General features: G+C 36.5%; 1 protein-coding gene across 1 annotated transcript in view; it reads right to left on the reverse strand.

Annotated features, from left to right (window-relative positions):
* Window positions 1-20,756, reverse strand: part of lrp1bb (low density lipoprotein receptor-related protein 1Bb) — a 318,836-nt gene that overhangs the window by 191,434 nt on the left and 106,646 nt on the right. The window contains exons 3-5 of the mRNA XM_088002164.1: window positions 18,946-19,083; window positions 1,635-1,754; window positions 904-1,032 (exon numbers count right to left, since the gene is read on the reverse strand). Of these exons, the coding sequence (XP_087858290.1) occupies window positions 904-1,032; window positions 1,635-1,754; window positions 18,946-19,083 (387 nt within the window). The remainder of the gene's footprint in view (window positions 1-903; window positions 1,033-1,634; window positions 1,755-18,945; window positions 19,084-20,756) is intronic.

Raw genomic sequence — 20,756 nt, forward strand, 5'->3', positions numbered from 1 at the left:
AGATTTATGCAAGAAAAAAAACTCTAACAACCTCCACGTTAGTCTGACTCTAATGGGTGGATCAAGATGAAATCACTGAAAGAAGAATGTGTTATGGGGGTTTAACTTCAGCTGTACTTTCAGCACACAAATGTGGTCTTCATACCCTGCTGCCCCTCATCTTTTGGCCTCTCACAGCTCTATCACAGATTTATATTCATGAGCTTTTGCAGCAAATGGTAACCCTGTAGTTACGCTCCCACCACTATCACTCTCTGCTAAATTAATATTAATGCATGCGAGCATTGGGTTCAGTTAAGTTTATGGGTAATCATATTCAGTTTATTCCTCATAGGACGCAAGTCACTGTGATTAAAAGCCATAACAGTCATGTTATGCCCAACAAGGTGTTTCTGGCCTCCAGCTATTTCCAACCTATGTGTGCACCTTAACTATGAAAAAAAAAAAAAAAAAAAAAAAAAAAAAAAGCTAGACGTAAACTGTACTACCAAATTAATTAGGCTGATTAACTTGCAGGTGACAGATTACCTGAACACAGCATCCTTCTTGAGCACCTAATTTCAACAATTAGCAGGTTGCTTTACTTGTGGGGACACATTCACTGCTGAGCCGCCAACAGCTATTAGCATAAATCAGTTATTGTCTCCGAACAAATAATGCAGACGGCACCCTCTTAAAACTCTTGTGCTCATTAATTTTATCATTACACCAGCCTCAACAGATCTACTCGTTCCCGTGCGGGTGATGGATGTGGTCAATGCTAAACCACATTCATCTTGCCCTGCCGTTGCTCCTACAGATCGAAGCCTTGATAAGCTGGAATTCCAGCCTGTTTATTAATAGAAGTGAAACATATGTGCTATGCAGATTACATTGTCTCAAGTATGCAAGTGTGCTGCTCACCTTGTTTGGCTCTGCAAGATATCCTGTCAGGCTGCAGGATGTATCCTTCTGTGCAGCTGCATCTGTATGACCCGTAGGTGTTCGTGCAGGTTTGGCTGCATGCACCATACATGGCACATTCATCATGATCTTATGGAAAAAAGGGAAGAGAGTCATTTGTAACAAATTAGGTGTTCTCAAACATGACCCAAATACATAAAGTAATGCTAATGTGGCTTCAGTCTGGCACCTAAGGTATAATTACTTCCGTTACCAATAAGCCATCTTTGGAGTCGTAATACCCATTGAACTACTCTTTAGTACATCTTTTCCAACTGGATCAAATTCAGGAAGTTCAGCTACTTTGATACACTTCCTCCACCAGCATAATCATGCCACTATAATTTATATCTTCAGGATGAGTTATGTGCAAAGTCACCTCTTCGTGTAGCCTCTGACATATGTGAAGAGCATTTAAAGAGAAACAAATGCATAGACAAGCTGTATGCCGTATAAATATGTGCATGAATGTGTATGTGGTTTGGTGTGGAAACGTTGCGTGCAAGCGGCTCTCCCTGCAGACAGTTGGCTCTCACGTACTCTGCAACTCCTACTTATTCATATGAAAGAAATCTGGATGAGGGAAAAGGGAAGGAATGTTGTTGGCAGATTGGATTTGGGGTATGGTTGGGTTCTGGGTTTAGTGGAGAGGGCTCCATGGTGTGAAGGGCCCCGGCTATAGAGATTCTTACCTCTGCAGCTTGTTCCATCCTCACCGACCTCAAAGCCGTCGGCACAGAAACAGAAGGTGCCGTTTCTCGTCATGACACAGCCGTAGCGGCACCGGAGCTCGTGGCAGGCTGACAGAAGCTCTACAATTGAAAAGAGATGGAGTTAGGAAAATTACTTTTCTGCTTTACAAAAATATGTCTGGTTTCCCTCTTTCCCTCTTAAATACTTCAGTCTCATTTAGCAAAAAAACAACAACAAAAAAGCCAAGCTCAATAAGTTCATTTATTTAAAAAGAAGTGAGCAAAAGGTAAATTGTGTTTATTTCTGTTAATTTTGAAGATTTTGGCCTGCAGCTAATAAAACCAAAAATTTGGTTATTTAGACAAAATTACACAGGACTAAAAAGTTTGTCTTTTTTTTTTATACAGAAAATCTGTGGTAAGGTGTTGGTCACCACAATCACATGGAAACCTGCTCACAGACAGTAACTGACACAATATGCAAAGAGAGTAAGACATGAAATATAAAGAAGCTGGTTGCTGTTTTCAACCATGCTGGAGAAATGAGAACAGGGCAAAGGTGGGGTAGAAAAGGGTCAGAAGCCATGACAATGTCCTCTGCAAGAAGAAAATTGTGAAGCAAGACCCATTTAAATGTTTAGGGCTAAATCAGAAGCCGTGGCCTTAGCCTGGAATCAGTGCTTTATTAATATATCTGTTATATTCCTCATGTTCAGCTACTCTTAAACCAGCGATATTCTGATTTGTCGAGCTCCGTAACTACATGAAAATTAAATTGCAGAGTATTAATATTTTTCATGCAAATGTCAAGTATGGAATCAATACAGTTAGAAAATGCATAACAACGGAAAGAAATGTCATCCCCATTAAATGTTCAACAGACAGTGGAAAAAAGTTTCAATAATCCCAAAGTGCAGGCTTTATAACTTATATTAATATGTCAGTCAGCTGTCTAGGTCGTCTAAGCAGCACAATTAAAACTTTTTTACCAACATTGCATTGTCAAATCTTCATCTGACAGACTGAATGAAGGTGTAAGACTCCATAGGAATTACCAACATTTCATTTTAGGTGCATTTTCAGAATACTGTAATTCGGGGGGATATTGTTCTGCAAACACAAGAACATCTAATTGTGGAATGAAGAATATGTCGCAGAACAAATCAATAAGTGGAACAAAAGAGCAAATTAGTCTCAAAACAATGCTTTAACAACACAAAGGCGGCTGAACTTTCATTAATGTCATCATCCAGCTCAGTGGAGACAGCTGCATATCAATTTTTCCATGATCTTTCCGGTTGCTCTATCTAAAGAAATTAATGAAATGTCACAGCGGTAGATCAAAGCATTTCATGACAGGCTGCGGTTACACTCAAAGTGATACAAGAAAAAGGCAATCACAAGCTTAGTCATTATTATACAGTGGATCATTTTTTTTCATTCAATTTTATTCTTAGCAGTTGAATTGTGTGCTGCTAGTTATTAATTGTCACCGTTTTCATTATAGGCTACAATATGTTTTGACTAACTACTACATGAAGATGAATGATGTGTTGCTTGGAGTAGGCTGATTAATTCTAGTATATATAGAAACCAATTTGAAGACTTGGAAATATTAAAACCAGTTTAACAGTCTCCAATGAAATGGTGACCTGTATGAAAACATCTAAATGATTGGTTGTTATGGAAACTGTTCTCTCCAAGAGATTTGTCTACCTCACTTAAATACTTGGTGTGCATGGTAGTTATTTCAGTTCAAGTTGGCTTTGACATTAATGCCATTTTAAAACACGGAACAAGACTCAATATTTAGAGCACAAGAACGAGACTAGAAGACAGTTTGACAATATTGTGAAGGAAAAACAAAACAAAAAATTCTTACTATTCTGTTTTCACCAATAGAGTAAAAGTTTTATGAATAAGACTATGTTTCAAAGAATAGGCAATAACTGCAGAATAATCCCATCCAGGTTTGAGTGTTTCAGGGTCAGAATACTTTTCAATCCAAAGGCGTTTTTGACCTTGCTGTTAAAAAAATATTTTATTTTATTTTTTCTCAGGCCCCAAAAACCATGCGACTGCTTTTATGGTAGAATGAAAAATGGTATTATTTCAAACAAAGACAGAAAGTTTTAGAAAAAGAGAATTTAAGTATATTTTTTAATTTAAAATGTAGGTGGAAAAGAAGCAAAGAGTTTGTGAACTAATGACAAACATATTCCTTGTACCCGTAGGGCCATCTTGTTTTGTTGTGTTTATAACTGATAAAAACACAACCAAACATGATACATTTGCTAACATATTTAGTTTGCTTATTATATTTACATTAAAAAAAACAATTCTTCATCTGTATCATGTTGACTAAAGTTGTTAAGAGTCTTTGTTGGGGTCAAGAAAACATGCCTCATATTGCAGACCTTTGGACTTTTCCATGGCTTGTGGTTTGTATATTTGTCAAATTCTAATGTGTTCCAATTGCCTAAAATTAATTGAAAAAACTAAAAAACCTCTACATTTGAATTTCTTTTTTTTCCTCATAGGTACAAGGTTTATTAAATATAAAACTAACAAAGCAAAAAACACTGTTCAGTGTGGAACAATTAAGTTTAGGTTGGATCAGTTAAAGTATTTTAAAATGTTAATCAAAGTTCAGTTCAGACACATTGGAATTATGAAAATGGCCAGTATTTTTGTGAGGACAGGAAACTCCTAATAAAGTCCCAAATTTAGTGTTGTTAGTGACTAACAGCCATTTTCAAAGGGCTTCACAACCAGTGATGTCTTGTCATTTTTCTAGTCAGTAAAATCCAAAATTCTCCCACAAAATCAGCAAATGGTACAAGCTTCTTCATCCTGATGTGGGACATCCTCTTTAGTCATTGCTGCCAACACAAGATAACAACTCAAGACATTATTTTCTTAATAAAAAAAGAAAAAAAATCAATTAATAGCCATAATAGCATATAAAGCTAAAAGACATCACACACTGACAGTATCTAGATGGCAAAATAATTACTTTAATATTGTGATGCATTGCATTGCAAAATCTATCTAGCCTTGGTGTTCTCTGTGTCAACTAATAAACTAGGGCCACAGAAATTAGTAAAATTAGTGAAATGACTATGACTCTCCATCACCATTTTGTCATGTTTCTACTATGTGTTAAAACTGCCTGCCACAAAACAACACGTTTCTCCTCCACTGACTAAATGGTGTTAAGAAGTCATGTTCATGCGACATTTCTGTCAGTCCAGCTTTTGTTATTTTTGAAAAGAAGGGCCTCCCCAGGTGGTGGTATGACAACATCACATATTCTGTAAGAGTAAATCATTCTTTTAAAAGCATTATTCAGGAGTAAGTAGAGGTTTTACTCCTGCGATGGCTTGAGGATGCTGCTTTCGGTGCCGCGGTGGAGTAGTGCCAGTCAGATGTTTGTAAATGCCAATGTACCAACTTGTGCTGCTGTGCTTCGAAAAACTATGTACAGATGTATGTGTAGGTTAACAGACTTTGTAAACAGCATCACTCACACTTTGACCATTCCTGTTCAAAGCTCAGTGAGGTCCTTCTCTAGTTTATGGAACTAAAATTAGTTTATATGGCAGTGGATGATTATTTTATTTTTATTGTTCTTGTTTGTCTGTTTCTTGCTTTTTTGATGGACCATAATTGTGTCTAAATAAATAGGATTGATTTATTGATTACTGTCATTACCTTTTCTGATTTATTTTTATCATCTGCTATGAACATAGATTTTTGTACCTTTGGGTAACCAAGCCTTTTGTAACAAATTATCCACGATATTTAGAAAGAAAAAAAAGGGGGTCTCATGTAATGTTTTTCTTTGTCCAGCAGTGGAACAGAAGGGAAGTTTCTTTCATTCTTTGCTCTCTTTACAATATTGTGTCGTTCTTAATACTGGACGTTAATTTAAGTTACTAATTCCCCGGCAATATCTCTCTACACATCCTACACTGTGACCAGTAATATGATCCCCAGCTGTTACGACCCGTCTAGGGGTGGCCAGATCATAACATGAAGGATCCATCCTCTTCAGAGCCCAACCAGTCAACACACACAAAGTTGAACATTTTATATTGCTATATAGTTTAAAAAGATGTATTTTTGATTGAGATGTTACAACAAGTGGAGCATATGGCTTCAGAGTGAGCTTTAATTCTGAAAACAACAAACAAAAGGAAACGATCTGAATATTAACCAACTTGCCTAATTGAAAGTAAATAAACCAAATGACAAAAACTTACCTCCCTAATTAAGAAAAACATGAGATTCCACAAACTATTTTTATTAAAAATATATATATATATATTGCATGCTGAACTTATAGCCAAAGTTACAGAGAACACCAGTATTCACAATATCCCCCATAAATATATGTCCATAAGTCTGAATGAATTGTAGTAATTTTGCATAAACTGAGAACACAGTTTAAGCTCAAGGGCTCTAAAGTCAACAAACACAAGTCAACCACAGCACTTGCAAAAGCTTCTATTCTTCCTAGATCAGAAATCTTCCTCTCTAGACATACATGTGAGATTTTGTACATTAATAACAAAAATTACATGGGTAACAATGACCCACACCAGTAAGTTGCAGTGATATTGACAATTCATGACCTAAATATAGATTTTAGTTTAGATCATAGCTTAAAAGCAAGGACATCATGGCACCATAGATCACTCACACAGCATAAAACTCTCAGATCTTCAAAATTCAACCACACAGATGGCAGAATATAAATTCAGAGAGCTGCTTTGTTCCTTTGCCAGTAATAACAAGAAGTCTCACCATGAACAAGAAAACAGTGCTCCAAGGCTAACAGTCAGATTGCCCCATCTGGCCTAGTTCTAGCTTCCCTTTAGGGATGGCCATGGCCTTTGTCTTTGAATAGCCTTACTCCATAGCTTCCCTCCACAGTCAAGGTCTATATTTCACGTGGGACCAAATTCAGATGCAAGCCAAACACAGAGGGTACACCAAATGCCAGTTCAAAGAATCTTTGTTATTTTTTTTAAAGCATAAGTAAAGAGTTGAACCAATTTCCAGGTCTGTAGCTGGAGTTGATATTATACTGGGTGGCATGATTGACAGGTTTCATTCCACAGCAGTGAAAATGGGGCAAATAATCTCTTGAGTTTGAACTTTCAGAAAGTCTGCGCAGAGAAAAAAGTGTCTGCGCGATGATTGCACTGACACAGTTTATTGACAGGCATTTAGAAAGTTATCTAAAAAGCTTGAGCATGTCAGCTTTGACATGACATGATGCCTTCCAGACAGATAGCAGTACAAACCCTAAACTTGAGAGATATAGATATTCATATAAAAAAATGCAACTCTGGAGCTCAAACTCGAAGGCAAACATGACAGTAAATGTTGGTAATCCTCCACAGTCCAATTTGATAAGAGATTTAAAACCTGGTGCACAGCCAGGCTTCTGACATGCCCTGAAAAATTGGAAGCAACGTCATGGGTGTGGGTGTCAGAATCTGCCAGCAAACAATGAAATTTTAATTCTACCCACTCCGGAGGAAGAAAATCCCCTGTAATGGGATTTGATGACACAAGATTGTTTCCTCATATTAGAAAGAGTAATGATATGAGTGACAATATCTTGCCAGACTGTGCAAGAACAAAGTAAGATGCATGAAATATTGATTGCCAGTGTCTGCTCTTGTTGATATAGCGTGTTGTTGGGTCTGTCTCCAAGTCGATCACAAGCAGTGATACCACAAGGCCTGAAAAGACTCAAACAGCAAAACAGTTTCTGATACAGAGTTAAAAAAGGGGCGAGATTGTAACAAGAGATACTTTGATAAATTCTGCCAAAACACACAGCAAATCAACAGATTCATCTGTGTGAAATACGGAAACGGCAAACACGCCACTATAGAGAATTGCTACCTCATATGCTTTGGTAAAGTGGCTGCAGCATGGTGACGTAACACAGTAAAGAAGCAGTACACATCGCAGTGTGGCACAGCAGAGAAGAAAACAATCACTTTGACCACTTACGGCAAATGTTCCATCCATTAGAGGAGCAAAAATTTAATAAATATGCTAATATGTTACAGTACAAGGCTGGCTGAGCACTTTTAACCTACCACAAGAAGAAAAAAAAAACCTCTCAGTATTTATTTTAAGCTGTATTCATGGCCAGTCATTTTACAACAGGAGCATCACTTATCACCAGCTCCTTCAAGCAGGAGAAAACTGTTTGTTTGGATCGCTATAATGAAAAGTTAATCAAGTGAGATAATTGACTTGTTCAGAAACAAGGGGGTGGGAATGATGTATCTTCTCCTATCAGCTGCTCCTTTTTGAGGTCTGCACGGCAGATCATTTCCTCCAATCTCACCTTATCCTGAGCATCTTTCTTTTTCACACCAATCCCTTGCATGTCCTCCTTTTACTGCATCCATGAATCTTCTGTGTCGTTTTTTTACCATCTCCCCTATCAGCTACATTCTCAAAATCTGTTATCCAATATGTCCTATCTCTTCTCTACAGACGAAAAAAAAAAACAAAAAAAAAAACATCTCAGGGTCGCCTCTTCAACTTAGTCTAAATGGGACAAAACAGGAGGGATGATGGATAGTTGACCTTATTTCTTTTTCATGAGACAAGTACAAAAAAACAGGTATGAATATTTATGAATTACATTGTAAATGGAATGTCGGCTAAGAAAAATTATGGTAAATATTGATAAAAAGAAATAAAATGTGGGTTTATGATAATTAACAAGTAGCAAGTAATGTTGATGTAAAATTTATTTGTATAGCACATTTAAAACCAGTTGACCAAAGTGCTTCATATTTTATTCCAGCCATCATAACATAGCAAACAGAATACAAAGAAAAAACAAAAACAGAAGTTAATTAAAATCAGAAGAACATGCAACTCACGCTATGTTGAAATCTACTGAAAACAGAGTCGTTTTTAACAATGGGAAGCAAAAAAGTCTGTAATGTTGGAAGGCAGATTGTCCCACACTTAAGGAGCCACAGATAATAAACCTCGATCTCTTCTGATCTCCCTCCTAGCTTTGGGACTCTGATCAGATGATCAGAGTCCCAAGGAAGGAACATTAGGCTATAGTAGGTCAGAGAGATAAGGGGGTGCAAGCCCATTTAGGTATTTATAAGTCAACAAGAGAATTTTAAAATATATTCAATTACACATGGGGAGCTTGTAAAAGGGGGATAAAACCAGTGAACTGTTTTCAAACCCATGGATTGTTGTTAAGAACCGAGCCTCAGCATCCTGAAAAGGCTGCAGACAAGAGAGGGAGACCTGACTGACCCCGACATAAAGTGCATTACAATAATCAAGTCAGGTTGCAATAAAGGCACAGAGTATTTTCCCAAGGTCAGGTCTGGTTAGAACAGGCTTAGGTCAAGCTTTCTGCTTTACTGAACCCTCCCTCCCCCAATCACAGGAAGAGAGCAAGTCATAGAACTAGAGCTAAACCAAATAGCTCTGATGATGTTTTATCATCAGAAAACATAGAAAAGTTGACTCCACCCAGGTGTTAATATCATCAAGACATTTAACAGAGGATGGATGGAGCAATAACTATTATTACGATTCTGGGGCAGATAAATCTATGAAAATAAAGACCAGGCTTTTCTTTAATAGACCCCAACTGAGGCAGGAATGATAAAAATGAAATTGGACCCCACATGAATGAACACTATTTTCTCTAAGTCATTAGAAAGTAAAGAACATTTTGGAAATTTGTTTCAAATTCAAACAAGCTGAGCAGTCAAGTCCAAATTATCTCAAGTAATATTACTCAAAGATTTCCTAACAAAAGGTTGCTTTAAAATCATAATTTCATTTACAGTATTTAGGTAAATTCTCTATCTCAGTCAATCTACCCTATGTTAAACTATAACTTACTGCTATTTACCATGTAACTTCTCAGACCCAGGCTCAAATAAGTAGAATCAAGAAAACACCTGAGAAAAAAAAACTATCTGAGAAGTTTAAGTTGCTGATATATTTTTAAAAGGAAGCATGATCCCACAACCTAAAGAAATTCAAAAGCCCAAGTGAAGTGAAGTAGTCTTTGGAACTCCAGCAAGCCACATGTAGAGCCATTATCCACAATCAGTTAAAAAGCGAAGCCATGGTGAATCATCACAGATGGGGCCGGCCTATCAAAATTACTCAGAGTGCATCTGCAAGTCCTCCAGGACATTACAAAAGAACTAAGACCAACATCTAAAGCTTGACAGACATCACTTTCCTCAGATAAGGTCAGAGTGCATCATTCAACAATTAGAATGAGAATGGATGAAAATGGCATCCACAGAAGACTTCTGAGGCAAAAACCAAAAATAGAATGCCAGAATCCAAAGCAAACCAGTAAATCCCCCTGATACAATGAAGGTTTTATAGAGATATAGCCAAAGTCAGAGACGCTTGTGTTCAGATGTGAAAAAGCTCCCAATGTGGCTGAATTAAACCAAGTCCATTAGAAGGAGACAGCAAAAATTTCTCCACAGCAATGTAAAAGACTCTTTGTAAGTAACTGCAAATACTTCACGGCAGTTATAAAAGCAAAGGCTAGCATGACGAGCAGGTTTAGGAGGCATTTACTTTTTTCACTTATGCAAATCTTAAATTTATTTACCAGAATCAAGGCTTGATGAAGGGAAAAACTTGTAAGTTTTGAACTCTTTGAGGTGTTATTCAGTTTTCATATTTGAAACATTGCAACACATTCCTCCACCGGGGTGAAAACCTCAAAATCAGAGCCCATTCAGAGGTGCAATGGAATCGTACTCTGCAGCAATAACTGTGGCGACTGTAGCTTTACTGTGAGCAGTGAAGTAGGTCCTTCACAAGGAATGTAAAATCCAGCACATACATGATCAGTTTCACAGAACAAGGTATTAGAATAGGAGTCTATGTCTGTCAACAGTAGTGGAATGAAGAGTTTACTGTGAAAGAAACCTTTGTTGTCTGAAGGGGTTTCAAAGGCCTTACTTCTCTTAGACTGCAATCTAAATAGAGCATGAAACTACTTTTTATATCCTCATTGACCTGCTCCCTAACTGTATTTTGTCTCCACACTTCACAATCAAGGAATGGGGTAATTCTGTGGGATAAATGTCAAGTACTCATGAGCTATTACCATATCAGCTTGTTAATGATCAATGAGATTTGGGGGTCGTGCTTAGTTTGTTAATGTGTTGCTTAAATGTCAGTTGAAATGAAACATGTTCTGAACTACATCATGTTCTTGACACTGTTTTCATGTGCATTGCACTCTTATTCGGAGATTATGCATTCCCCACATGCTTGGTTGATACAGAAAGCGTAAAGGTCTTCATAAATTTCTTTCTGTTCAGAAACATGAGCTACTTGAACTGTACCTACATGCATGTTTGAGAATTTTTATTATTGTGCTGAAAATTATGCATTTTTATGACTATTTGCTCAGAAGTGAAGCTAAGAGCTGAAAATAAAGTGTAAGGTCATTTCTTACCTGGAAATATTTTAGAGAAATATCTGTGAAATTGGATTTCACTGTTCTTTTATAATAAAAATACATTGATAAAAGACTAATTTTAAACAGACTTTAGCATTAGCAATTAGCATGATGTGTTTTCCTTAGAGAAAGGCAGTCTTCCCCTTAACTCAGATTTTAAAAATCCAGGAATCCAACATTCCCATTTCCAAATTTTTACACAGCAGTTGTAGGATTTATTTATTTTTTTGGCAAAAGACCAAGACCATTTATCTTTCCAGCACCAGACTCACACTTCTGTATTGGTAGTATTTACCCAGAATGCCCTGCGTTATAGTTTGCTTTCTGCTTTTGGAGTGGTCTCTGGTCCACTTGAGTCCACATATGCATTCAAACTGAGTCGGAATTCACTTCAACTGAACAAAGACCTATGTTTTTTTCCAGACCAGAGTTTGCCATTTTGGTTAGCATCAGAATTTGATTGACCATTCACACCTCCCTAAGAAAATCAGACTCAAACAAATGCACTACACTTCAATTAAGGTTATTCACACCAAACAGGGCTGGTGTGAATGCACCCTAAATTTACTAAGTTTTGGAAAATTTGATAAAGTTTTATTATTTAAAATTGATGTATAAATGTCTGTACAATCCAGCTCCTTCTGTTCTCAGTGAACCTGTAGTTCCACTCAGAGCGGTGGGCTCTGCCACACGAGGAGTCTCCAGTGGAAACATCAAAGTGCCTCTGAGACAGACATCATCTGGACAGTCTGCTTTTTCAGCTCTTTGCTCTTAGCTGTGGAACTCCTTGTTCTTATTCAAGTGAATCCAGTTGCTGTGGAACTCCTGGATACACAGCAACTAGATTCAGAGTGGGGACATTTATATGAAATTAAAAGTGTTTAAAAAAAAGAAGAAAAGTCAGGCATGTGATCACAATTAATCTACCATGCTATGTTGCTTTTTGTTATTTTGCGTTTAATTTTGAATTTAACAATTGTTTACTTAAAGGCCCTCCTTTAAGGGATGAGCATGGACAAAGCACAAAGCTATTGGCATGGCAACCACGGTGCAGGGCAAGCAATTGGGATGAATTGTGTGTGACGAAATGAACACAAAATTTTTGGTTTCATGGTGTATTTAGTGAATAACTATACTGTAATAAATGAAAATATAACAGATTTTAGTGATATGACTTTACTACTTTTAATCATCTCAAAACCAATCTTCCAGATAAACACAAGAGGATATATAACTATTAGGCTGTGGACAAATCTGTTAGCAGCGCATGATTTACATTCAGGAGAATAAGGATGTTTTTACTGGAGGAATCCAAAGCATATTATGTAGAAAACTGAAACCAAGATAGCCTTAAAGATAAAATTCAGAAATATTCCAGCTGAGCTGTGACAAGATCAGTGTAACAGTACCTACTGGTGCAGCAAATACATGCATCCCAGACTACAGCAGGCTTCTTGACATTTGTGACAGACATGATTTCATCTATAACCTCCACCAATAATTGCACACTAAATATGTCCTTAGCACAACACAAAACAGTACTAAAATGCAACAAGCACAATAAAAAAGTCAAGACCATGGGGAAAAAACTCTGAAGGAAAAGAAATTAAAACCATAAATCCAGCAATTGGACAGCTATTGTCTGTTGTGTGTGTGGTATCGGACATGTTGGATGCATTTTGAGATTGTTTTTTTCCATTTATTTAAATGTTTTGTCAAAAAAAAAAAAAACCTGTAACTTGTATTTTACTTATATTTGATCCCTATTTTATTGATTTTATATTTAATTTTAATGCACTTTGCTCAACGGTTTTATTTTTCAAGGTGCAATTGGGAGACCTCAACACCAGAACTGGCAACTAAGTGTATATTCACAGCCTAATTAGGAAAAACAAATATTTCAGTATATATTTTTAATGAAAGTAAAAATGAATAGTACGATATACATCGTACTATGCTGCATATTTGTCTGTAATTTATTGAAATGTCCATGAAAGTTGATAGAAATAATAATAAAAAAAATCTAAGCTTACAAAAAAGATATGTCGCAATATTTCCTTGCCAGAATGTGTTTGTATCCTGGAATGTTATGTTCTGTTGGGCACATGGAGAAAAAAATTGGATACAAAAAAAAATCTGATCTAGCTGTAAAAAACCCCAGGTTGTAATTATTTGAAATGTCCTTTATTTGAGTCATAAAACCTAATGAAGGACATTATGGGGAAGGGAATTACTGGGATAAAAATGTTAAATAGATTACATTTCAGTCAGTAATTGGCACTGCTCTTAACTACTGTGCTTTTTTTTTTAAACTTGTAAATGAAAACTTGAATAACCTTCACAATTTCAATGAATTATTTTAAAATTCAAGACAAAAGATTGAAGAACTATGTGACAGCACAGATCTTTTCATTCAAACCTCAAATCATTTAGTGACACTAATGTGAAAGTGAATTAGTTGTATGCAAGATTTAGATTTGATTACTTAATTAGCGTGTTTTGTTTTGTCAACAATTCCCAAAACTTTAAAACAAGAGAAGAAGGATTTCCTTGTGTTGTGTAAGATGACCGTATAAGTTTCGGATCCGCATAAATTGGATTCGTTTTATTAAAGCGTTTTTCTTTCTCGTGTCATCAAATGTTACTGGAAAATCTTGGAATCAGTTTTCAAAGTTCAGATGTAGGCCAGTTCTCGCCCAGAGCTCGGTTGAGCAAGTGCATTGCATGTGACAGCATTGGAATAACACCGTCATTCTAACCAATGAGTAATCTGTTTCAATAACATTGTTTTTGTTATAAAAATTTGAAATAAATGTGTTTGTTTTCACCTTCAGGGACAGCTCTTGCGATATAACAAGAAGCTTGATAACTGACTAACTTCTATTTATTTAGGACTGACATTTGTCTTCTTCAAATGCAAGAAGCAGAGACTTCAGAGCTCCCACAGCGCAGCCGGTTGCATACGATTAAAAATGAGTCTTCTGAAGGTGAGCAAAAAGAGTTTGATGGTTTTCCATATGGGTACCTTCATTTCAAGGCCTCGTGGGATGCTCAGCATGTATATTCATAAGAGGTGGGCAAAAAAGGGAGGGAAAGTTTTTAAGAGAACCAGCTGGTTGCCTTCGACTTGTCTCTGGTGACCTCAATTTCTCCTGCTTCATTGAGTTTGATGTGTCCACGTCCTAAACTGTAGCTCTTGCTTTGGGAACTTGTGAAGCATCTTAGATTATTACGGCGTGAAATCATAACGAAGAACATGGAGTAAGACATGAAAACTGAACAAAAGGGGTAATAAAATTCTACCATACAAGACTAATGCATTAAGTATTGACACGAACTGAGAAGGGTACATTTTGCAGCTCTCAAACTTTTCTGAGCTGATGACTCATGTCTGCACTGAGGAAGAAATGGAAATATTTCTAAATTAATAAAAAATATATTTTCATTACAACTATAAATCATGTTCTTTACTAATCCAATGAAATTAAAATGATCAGCTGTATGTGTGATGTATCTTAAGACTGTGAGTTTTACAATATTACACAATATTATTGTGGGCATATACCCAAACCATTTAAACTAAAGTGATAATGTTTCAAGACAGTTCCCTTTGGACTTGGAAATAAGTGAAACTATTGCAAGAAACGTGTCCACTTAAAATAAAATAATGTAAAATTGATTATATTCATCCATGATTTGATTCTGACAAAACAATGTATCCTTTATTTATTCCCTTTTCCGGATTACTTGAGAAATTATGATTTGCAAGAGAATTGTGCAAAACAGCAGCATGGGAAATCCTGTATTACTCATTTGTTTTTGTAAGAAATACCTAAAATCAACTCTCCACTCAATAATAGACAAATATTACATTTATTTTCTATACACATGCATTTTTGTCTCATTACCTCCATCAGAAGACCATAGCATAGTTTCATCAAATAGATTTCACAGAAGTTACCTTGTGAACTAGATACTGAATGTTTTCATGATATGGTCTAAAAATAACAAAGAATTTTACCCCTAGTATTTTTTACAATTAAACCTCATTTTAGTAAGATGGATTTTCTGTATGGAGCCCACAACTACACTCCACCGCTCGCCTCCCACATGTTTCTACATATTGCTGGTTAGCTGACCAAAAAGTGTACAAAAAAAGTTTACCTGTTTGAAGATATTTACAGTGATGGTGTGGAAACGATATACGCAGCATTTGTCTCTTTCATGAAGGCAACACTAACACTTTGAGTGGCATGGCTGTTGAGAAGATGACTGCAGGTTGGCTGTCTCAGCTATTAGATATGCAACACTACATACACCCGTAGGGCAAAAAGTACATTTTCTGCAAGACACACCAGTGATAAACTTAGATACATAATGAAGTACAGAAATATATAATATTGCATATTTCTAACAGTGGAAAGCAATACAGTATCTCTTATTTTTAACAGCAAAAATTATGATTGCTTTCTGTTTTAAATAAAATCATCAGGACAAGTTATGACATAGTAAAAAACTGAAGTATCATGCTGCAATAGTTTACAGATAAAACATAATATTTTATGTGTTGACTTATAAAAAACATTTATGTTTTTGGTATATCTACATTAATTCATATCCAATAAAACTTGGACAAAGGCTTAAAAAAGCAGTTTATTTTTCTCTTCCTCTCTATGTTTTTAAGTGGAAGATGATTGTGAGAGGAATGAATTATATAGCAAGGCCAGTTTCTGCACTATTGTGTTCTCACTGCAGTTCAGAAGAATAACAGAATAGGAGGTGTTCTAATAGGAATCCATTTTGGCAAAGGTAATTCATAAGTGGCAAGCAAGCAGCATCAATGTGTACTTATGACTAAGAACGCTGTAAACTGGATGGATTCCACTGTACTTTTGTTGCACTGTACTTGACACCGTATCTCATCATTTTATGTTTCTAGAATAAATTCTCACTTTAATGCCTGTGTTTTACTTTTCAAGGATAAAGGCTAACATGCACACACACAAAGTTTGGAAATCACTGTGGGTTCCTCCAGGTTTGACTCCAGTGTGTTAGAAAAACAGCTATTGTTTCAACTAAGAATGTATTTTAAAAAAATGGTTGACATGCAATATCCTATGTTTCTTGGCTTGACTGTTCCAAAATCCAATCATATTCTGATCAGTGTTTTTCACTGACCAGACATAAGTGGTGACCAGGTCATCCTGAAAGGTTACTGAATGAAGTGGAATCAAAGTCTTCAATATCATTAAAGTGAATTCAGAGTAACCAAAATGTAACAAACTAATTGCATTCAATACGCACAAAGACAGAGACTTAATATGTTGGTCAATAATCAATATAACTATTGCACTAATCACTATAACTGCACTAATCACATAAATCCCAAACATCAGATTTGAAAGACAGTTAACACATTGCCTTGGTATTTTTGTCTTGGTTTAAAATAAGTTATAAACCCTTTATTACTGCAACTTTACACATGCAGCAAGACGTTGGCCACAAACACCCATTGGTTAATCTATTACGCAAGTTTATTTAGTCACCAACGCAAATGGCGATCTCAGCCAATGAGGTAAAAACGCCTTGCTGAAAATGCATTGAGCTAGCATTTCTCTTGACATGCTAAGTTAAACCTGTTTACACTAGAGCCACATTTACAAAGACATGCTCTTAGATGCGTACACATTCATACACTTATTAACGGGTCGGGGACAACCTTGATTGAAGTGCTATGACAAGGTCCACGTCGTCATGTGGCATGAACAGAAGCTGGAAATGAATCCAATTGCAAGACAAGTACTCTTCCCTTTGAGCAGCAGTTGCTCAGTTTGCTGTAGTTCAAACTGAGCATAGAAACGGGAAAGAAAGAGGATTTAAGTTTAAATGTGACAAGCTTGTCTGAGTATTTCAGAAACTGATGAAATATTGGAAATCTCATGTACAACCTTCTTACTGATTTACAGAGAATGTTTTGTAAAAGAAAAGAGATGCCTTAATCAATTTAGTGACTAGTTTAGTTCACTGAAAGGCATCAGCCAAGGTATGCATCCTACCATGTCTAAACGCACAACATGTTGAACCTTCAAGCAGATGGGCTGCAGCAACATAAGACCACACAGGCTGCCACTCATGTAAGCTGAAAACATAAAACTGTGGCTACAATTCAAACAAGCTCACCAAAATTTAACAGATTGGGAAAACTTTCCCTGGCCCAATAATTCTCATTTTTGGCAGTGTGATTTAGAGTGTAGGGTTCAGATTTTGAGGTCAACAGTACTATCCCACTTTATATGCATAGTTAAAACTGCTGATGGTGTTAAAATGGTGTGGGATATATTTTCTTGGCTCACTTTTGGCTCTTTATCACCTATTAGGTATTATATTATGATTATTATGATTATATTTGGCAGGATAATGCATCGAATGAAAAATCTCAAAAAATCTCAAACTGGATTCTTGAACATGATAATGTGTTTGATTGGCTCCAATGGCCTCCACATTAATCAGATGTATGTTTTATAGAAAGCATCGTGGAAGTGCAGTTTACAAACTTGTAGGAACTGCATGATGCTATCATTTCAATATGGCTTAAATCTTTAAGTAATGTTTCAAACACTTCATTGAATCTGTGCTGTAAAAAAATTACGGTATGTTTCAAGACAAAAAGCGTCAAACCACAATTAGCAAGGCACTCCAAATAAAACGGCCACTTATTTTAAATAAATGTCACCTGGTCATGGCAGAGAGAAAGAAAAAATAAAAACATTTTGAGTTTGATATGTATATTGTCTCAAATTGCATTATTTAAAAAAATGGAATAAATACAGACTGTTGGTGGCAAATCAACATTATAAAAGAACTGGAAATCAGAAATCAGCTACTTGCTCAATGCATCTCTTATTCCTACAACACTGAACATGTCTGAAGTGATACTGAGAAACAAAAGACATGTATCTTCAGTACCAAATACCTTTGGAGACTTTAGCAAGATTAAATTAATGGCAATGTAAAAAAAGAGAGGCAAATACTTAGATAGTGTTTTCTTCCTTCAGGACAGTAAATCAGACACTGACACCTCTTTGCACCTCCGAATCATACACAGACTCATCCCAGCTTGACTTTAACTGTCTTACGGGGTCAGGACAGGTTGCGGTTTATGTCTGACGGGTGCTATTGTTGTGCCAGGACCTCAGCGATTGCAGGGCAAATATTGCCTCCTCGTAGAAGCCAGGTGTCCGTAACAGCTTGGCGTATTTGCACAAAAGGTAAGCAACAACAAAAACTTGTGTACAGCACAACACCTGGCGCTGCCATCCCGCTGCTTCTCTCGCCTGCTCTGACAGTAGGGATGACGAGAAATCACCCTGGCAACCAGTTCAACCGCAAAAGGGGGAAAATGCCAACTCAAAACACCGTAGCATGAAATAAGCTGTTCTCTGTCATCTACTAAGTAGCTGATGAAAGTGTATTAAACAACAAAGCAAACAGCTTCTAACAGTGGATAAAAATTAACTATTAATTTATACAAAGTAAAGCACATATCTGGAATTGCCTTGCTAAAATATGCAACAGTATTTTAGGGAACATTAACTAGATATGAAAGTTAAACACTTAACACAAATACATGCTTTAAAAATGAATTCTAATTTAATGGGTGAAATAAATTATACAACGTTAATAATCCAAATAAGATGAGCACAATCTGATGAATTGCTGTGATAATGAAAACTCTTATCATTTTATGCATTCTAAACCCAAGGCTAGAGGAGTGAACATGAAAGCTTCTCTTACCTCGACAGTGAACTCCTTCATCGTACCCGTCCTCACAGTCTCTGGCCCCGTTGCAGAGCTTGTTGAAATGAATACATTTTCTCGTCCCAATACACTGTATGTGATTGAGGGGACATCTGATCACCACCTCCTGTGCACCTGAAGCAGAAAAAAAGAGAAACCAGAACCATAATTAATCATGTCCACATGAAGAGGAAAATTCCGGTTTTAGGCAAAATAAGGAGCGCACACCAGTCGACATAAAAACATTCACCATCATTTGTTTTATTTGCAAGTAAACGTTTTTTTTTGTCAACCTGCTCATACCTCAAGACCTGTTCTACATGAGGAAGAACCTCCGCATATGCAAATATATTTATACTTCACGGCATTGTTCTCCACACACAACAGATGTTTCCCCACGTTGCTCTGCAGCCGCATTTGGTTAAAATCCTATAACAAACTACCTGACTGCCACTGCCAGCCAGGCGAACAGCGGAGAGCAGCTGTTTAGGGATTCATGAGGCACATAGATAAGTGACCCTCATTCATGTGTAAGCCCCAGGAGCACATAAAACACAGCTGACCGGCACACTCGCACTGTAAAAAGCCATATTTCCACCTTAACTACACTGACATCAATTACGGATTAGCTATTGTGGGCAGCTAATGGGAAGATTTATTACCCATCAGGTGAGAGATAAAACTATTCCTAAAAGTTCTTACATCCATACTACACCAATTTTGAATTAGCAGACCCCACTTCTATCTGAAAAGGTAAGACTACCCAATTAATGTGGCTAACAAAAAGAAGGGTTACAGCCTGTTCAGGGTTTTTACAGAAGAGAGATGTGGACATGGAAGTGTATCTCTGGACTGATGCAATAATGACTTATATCATTATCTCCTTCCAACCGTTCAATTGCCAAGAAATGGTGACTGACTAATTAAAGTACCTTGGCTACAGCAAGGGAAGCACAAAAGACTTGCACTGCTTTTATGCCCCATTTAGTTATTTCAGCGGTAGGTAGCCTTGTCCATTAGGTTTTTATGTTCCTTGAATGAAGGGAACTGGTAGTTTCCAAAAATAGTTTCAAACATCCCTTTATGGCCTTGTTGTGAACATTTAGGCTTTAGTAACAACTGCACATCTTGAAACCTGTATACTTTCACTGTCAGTATAAGGGATATATATATATATATATATATATATATATATATATATATATATATATATATATATATATATATATATATATATATATATATATATTGCAAAGTATTCACATCAGTTGTACTTTTACAATCTCACAGTTCAACATATTTTATTGGGGCATGTAATAAACCAAGTGGAAGGAATTAATTTTTTTTAAAAATCTGATAAATGCATACATTTGTTTCCAGCCCCTTTTACTCAAATACCCCCAAAAATCAATTGTGTATCCATTTGCTTTGAAAAGTCATTTAATGAGTAAATAGAAACCAATCCACAGCTCAGGTGGGAGAATGTGTTGACAGGGCAATTATTAGCTGTGCACTCCACAAATCTGGCCTTAATTGCCAAGTGACAAAAAAGAAATCCGTTTGCAGTTTGCCACGAGCCATGTGGAGGACACAGCGGCAGCGCGTGAAAGGCTCTGGTCAGATGAGATCGAAATGAAATGTGTCAGGCTACATGTAAACGGGATAAGTAGAGAAAAAAAAACCCCCACTACATCTACTCAAAGACATCATCTCCATGGTATAACAGGTTTGTGGCAGGAACAGGGAAGCGTTCAGTCAGTGGAAAACTGGATGGAGAAAAAGCAGCAGAAAGTGTATTAGATGACATC

Source organism: Poecilia mexicana, unplaced genomic scaffold (genome assembly GCF_051168715.1).
Source record: "Poecilia mexicana isolate PSO_F unplaced genomic scaffold, ASM5116871v1 scaffold_2, whole genome shotgun sequence".
Classification (NCBI taxonomy): Eukaryota; Metazoa; Chordata; class Actinopteri; order Cyprinodontiformes; family Poeciliidae; genus Poecilia; species Poecilia mexicana.